This window comes from Oryzias melastigma, linkage group LG6 (genome assembly GCF_002922805.2).
Source record: "Oryzias melastigma strain HK-1 linkage group LG6, ASM292280v2, whole genome shotgun sequence".
Classification (NCBI taxonomy): Eukaryota; Metazoa; Chordata; class Actinopteri; order Beloniformes; family Adrianichthyidae; genus Oryzias; species Oryzias melastigma.
In genome coordinates, this window is record NC_050517.1 from 34,098,085 (window position 1) to 34,103,276 (window position 5,192).

Here is a 5,192-nt window from a genome sequence, read left to right on the forward strand (position 1 = left end):
CGCCCCACCGCCGCGGGGTCACGCTCATCAGCACCGCCCTGCTGGTCAGGGGGGGCCACCCGTGGTCCCTGGCGTACACGTAGACCGTAATGGTGGAGTTGCGCCCCAGGATGGAGTCGACCAGCAGAACTTCCCCGGTCTTCGGGACCACGTAGAGGGAGCCGTTCGCGGGCACGGACACGAACGCCAACTCCGCGTTCTTCCCGCCGTCCTCGTCCGCCGCCTCCAGACGGTAGATGACGCTCCGGAGAGCGGCGGTGTCATCCAAACTTATGTGGATGCTGGAGGCGGACAGGAAAGTCGGCTGGTGGTCGTTGGTATCCAACACGTCCACTTTTACCGAGGCCACCGGCGCGCACGTCCGGCAGCACCGCGCGAGGCTCAGCTGGTACTCCGAGCGGAGCTCTCGGTCTAACACCCGGGAAGTTTTGAGCAAAACATTCCCCCGCTTGTGGTGGGCGAACGCGCGGAAATCGTCGCTCCCGTTCCCGTACAGTTTGAAGCGCATCCCGGAGGCTGCTGGGCACCATTTCTGCGCGTTGACGCGCGTCACCGGAATGCTCAGTCCGTTCACTTTGGAAGCCGCCGGTGAGTTCTCAAAGACGTGCCCGTGGAAGAAAGGCAGCCTTCCCTGAGGCAGAGATCCAGACACCGGCGCTGCGAGAAAACACAGCAGAATTCCCCAAATCATGTTGGCGGCAAGTTACGCACATCCGAGCGGCTCAGGCGGCTGGTGGGGGGGCGACGGAAAACACTTGACAAACATCTCCACAGCGGGGTCCTTCCGCCGCAGCCCGCGGAACTTCAGGCTTCTCCATGCCGGGTCGGTGGCTGCGCGCGGCGCTGCAGGCGCTCCGCTGCGTTCTGATCCTGCGTTCAGCACCACAGCACCGGACAGCGCCGAGCCGAGCGCGGGGGCGTGGCGGCTCTGCGAACCCCACCCCGCGCGGTGGTCATCAGGTTCCCCGCCTCGCACCTCCTCGCGGCGGCTGAGCCCGTGCACGCGCAGCTGCGCTGCTCATAACCCCCCCGTGAGCATCAGAGGAGGGAATCATCTGCAGAGAGAAAGTCCGCCGCGTTCTGCGCGTCACGCAAGTCCGACTCTCTCCACATACTGATCAGAGGAGCTCCAGAGGAGCGTGTTCCTCTGCTGGAGGGGGATTACTCATCCGCAGCACTTCCCCAGAGGAGCTGAACCCGCGACCCGCGTCTGCGAGTCTGGATCTTGCAGCATTTCCGAACCCAGAATCACGGGCTTCGTTAGTATGGAGCGAAATTAGGGCCAAAATTATTTGAAGCCCAAATAAAACAAATTGACAAAAATATTGATGTTTGCCTTAAAAAAAGTAAAATATCCAATACTTTTTGGTATTCTAAAACACACTTCATTATTTTTAAACTCGTTTTTTAGGTTTCAAAACTCTAAATTTAAATTTCAAAACTCTAAATTTAAATTTCAAAACTCCTTTTTCCTCCCCTTATTCACTCTCTAGTCCCGGGGATTTCAAGTGTATGGAGTTAAATTTGAGCCAATATTATCTGTTTGCCCACGAAAACAAAGTAAAATATCCAAAACTTTTTGCTATTCTAAAATTAATTTAATTGTTTTTACCTTCAAATGCTCATTTTTTTTAGGTTTCAAAACTCAAAATTTCAATTTCAAAACTTTTTTCCCTTCCCCTAATTCACTCTCTAGTCCCGGGGATTTGAAGTGTATGGACCTAAATTGGAGCCAATATTATGCAAAACCCAAATAAAACAAATCTAATATATATATATATATATTGGTGTTTGGCCAAAAAAATGTCCAAAACGTTTTATGCTAAAACAAACTTTTTTATTTTCAGCTTCAAATGTTAAATTTTTTAGGTTTCAAAATTTCAATTTCAAGACTTTTTTGTTTCAAATGTACCATCAACACAGCAGGACAATCTTAATTTGAACTTGGACGTACATTTGTATTGATGCATTTAGTAGTTTTCCTGAACGTCTAAATGAATGGAGCTAAATTGAGGCCAAAATTATTTGAAACCACAATAAAAAAAAATGTGAAAAAATATTGGTGTTTGGCCCAAAAAAAATGTAAATGTCCAAAACCTTTTGCTGTTCTAAAATAAACGTAATTATTTTCAGCTTCAGATGTTCATTTTTTTAGGTTTCAAAATTTTTCTAATTTTTGTTTTCCTTTTTAACTCTACTTTTTCAATTTTCAAATCTGAAAATTTCAGTTTCAAAACTTTTGGCCCCGTTGTTGCGTGTTGGGGCGGGGCTAGCTAACACGAAGGACCAATCAAAATTGATGAGGGTTGTAACTTCAGTCCTGGTGCATTCACTCTGTGATAATTACGGTCAGAAAATGGCTGCACTGCAAAAGAAAAAGACAGTGTTACGTGTTACTGCTGGACGTTTTCCCATCCAGTCCTTCTGCTCACCTGGTAGGTGTGGCCAATGTGCCTTAACTGGCACCTGCTGGCTATTTAAGACAGTTTTGAAACTGACATTTTCAGATTTGAGAAAAAAAGTTGAAGGTTAAAAAAAATGTTTTGAAATTGAAATTTTGAAAACTAAAAAAATTGAACATTTGAAGCTGAAAATAATTAAGTATATTTTAGAACAGCAACAAATTTGGATATTTCACTTTTTTTGCCCAAACACCAATATTTTCATCAATTTGTTTTGTTTGGGTTTAAATAATATTGGCCCCAATCTAGCTCCATACGTTTAGACTTTCAGGAAGACCACTAAATGCATCGATATAAATGCAAATGAAAGGATGTGAGCTGTTTCACCGCGTAAACATGAGGATTTAAGGCATCCTACGCTCACCAGCTCCATATGTTTTTGAATGCACTCGTCAGAGTTCAAATTAAGATTGTTGGCGTGCCAAACCTGCAGAGAAAATCCGAATGTGTGGGAGCCTGATCCAGATCCCACCTCACCTCTGAGAGGAGACGCACAAATCTGATGTTCGGTTTGTCTCTCATGGAGGATCATGGGCTCCAGGGACTCTGCTGGGATGAAATGGTGGTTCATCACAGATACCTCCTAAAAGGTTACTGTAAAGTTTTAGTCAAATTTCTGCACCAGAAAGTTTCTCTGAGGCCAAAGCGCTTTGAATCTGCAGACACGTCTGATTCACAGTTTGCTGCCGGAGCCCAAAGCTCAGCTCATCACTCTGTTCTTTTATGTGGCTAGAGCTGGAGGCTGCCACGCATGAGCCGTCCCGCACTCGCTGGTGCTCCGGTGACCTCTGACCCCAACCAGAAGCATTCATGTGACAGATGAGAAACGGCCACATGCAGCATCAGCTGCACGTCAAAGCGCCGCGCTCCTCATCCGTCCTTTCAACCCATCAGTGCTTCATGAATGCAGATGGAGACGCGTCTTTTATCGCGTCCCACGTCGAGAAGTTCACCGTGACTGCCAGCATGGGAGAGGACTGCAGCAAAAAAAAAAAAAACCTCACTCAATCACAGGTTCAGGTCAGGGTGGGAGGGGGAGTTTGCAGCAGTGATCTCCTGAGGCTCCAGAAAAAAAACTACAAAGCTTTAATGAAGTGAAAACTAAAAAATCATGAAACAGCCTCATCATCTCTCTGTTCTGATAACTGGAAGCTGCGGGACTCCGAGACAGAAAAAAATAACCATCAGACTGAAGAAAGCAGTCAGTGAACATTAGAAAGCCTCATGCTTACTTAATGAATAATTGACCAAACCCATTCCCTTCACTCAAACAGCTTCTAAAGACTGCAGCCTCATAAAGCCCTGCACTCTTGATGCTGCGCGCACCGCAGTCCAAACACGCAGACATTTCCGGCACCAGGTCCCTGGATGTCACTTGTACACTTTCTTAGATGGACATTATTAATTAGCCCTCTAAGAAAGTGGGTTAAAACATCCAGCAGTGAATGAAAGGGGCGTTAATAGGAGTTGGCACAAACATCAGCTCGGAGGCACAGAGTGAGCAGTGCTCAAAAAGTCTTAAAACACTGCTTTCAGCACAAGTCAAGGAAATAATTGGCTAAGACAGGCAGGTTTATTAAAGAATGACAGGACAATTAAAATGGATGAGGAAGCATCCGCGGCTCTGGTAGCCATTCATCACTGAGCCTTCAGAGAGAAGATTCAAAGGAAACCGCCTTCTCTGGAAGAGCCGTTTCCGGGAGCAGCGTGACACCCGATGCAGCATCAGCACCACCAGCATCAGCGCCAGGAATATCAGCACCAGCGGCATCACCACCAGCGGCATCACCACCAGCGGCATCAGCACCAGCAGGATCAGCACCAGGAGCATCAGCACCACCGGTATCACCACCAGCGGCATCAGCGCCAGGAGCATCAGAGCCAGGAACATCAGAGCCAGGAACATCAGTGCCAGCGGCATCACCACCAGTGGCATCAGCACCAGTGGCATCAGCACCAGGAACATCACCACCAGCAGCATCAGCACCAGTAGCATCAGCACCAGCGGCATCAGCACCAGGAACATCACCACCAGTGGTATCAGCACCAGGAACATCATCACCAGTGGCATCAGCACCAGGAACATCACCACCAGGAACATCACCACCAGCGGCATCAGCACCAGCGGCATCACCACCAGCGGCATCAGCATCAGCAGCATCAGCACCAGCGGCATTACCACCAGGAACATCACCACCAGTGGCATCAGCACCAGCAGGATCAGCACCAATAGCATCAGAAGGCATCAGCACCAGTGGCAACACCACCAGCGGCATCACCATCAGCACCATCAGCACCAGCGGCATCAGCACCAGCGGCATCAGCACCAGCAGCATCAGCACCAGCAGCATCACCACCAGCGGCATCAGCATCAGCACCATCATCACCAGCGGCATCACCACCAGCGGCATCAGCATCAGCACCATCACCACCAGCGGCATCAGCACCAGCAGCATCAGCATCAGCACCATCAGCACCAGCGGCATCAGCACCAGCGGCATCAGCACCAGCAGGTTCAGCACCAGTAGCATTAGCACCAGCGGCATCAGAACCAGCGGCATCACCACCAGCGGCATCAGCATCAGCACCATCACCACCAGCGGCATCACCACCAGCAGCATCAGCACCAGCAGGATCAGCACCATCACCACCAGCGGCATCACCACTTGCAGCATTAGCACCAGCAGCATCTCAGTTTGTGGTGAAGTACACAAGGCCTTTGGGATGTTT

At 49.1% G+C, this 5,192-nt stretch overlaps 2 protein-coding genes across 2 annotated transcripts in view; one reads left to right on the forward strand and one right to left on the reverse strand.

Moving 5' to 3' along the window:
• On the reverse strand, positions 1-1,170 carry LOC112152094 (protocadherin alpha-C1; the record flags this gene model as incomplete). The annotated part of the gene is given in 1 exon segment (XM_024281383.2): positions 1-1,170. A coding segment is annotated over 1 exon segment (691 nt), but the record flags the coding sequence as incomplete, so codon positions are not given.
• A 2,126-nt stretch (positions 1,171-3,296) lies between these two features.
• The window catches only part of LOC118598812 (putative protein TPRXL), a 2,327-nt gene continuing 431 nt past the window's right edge, over positions 3,297-5,192 (forward strand). The window contains exons 1-4 of the mRNA XM_036212149.1: positions 3,297-3,416; positions 4,094-4,704; positions 4,748-4,869; positions 4,916-4,975. Coding sequence (XP_036068042.1) covers positions 3,297-3,416; positions 4,094-4,704; positions 4,748-4,869; positions 4,916-4,975 — 913 coding nt within the window. The remainder of the gene's footprint in view (positions 3,417-4,093; positions 4,705-4,747; positions 4,870-4,915; positions 4,976-5,192) is intronic.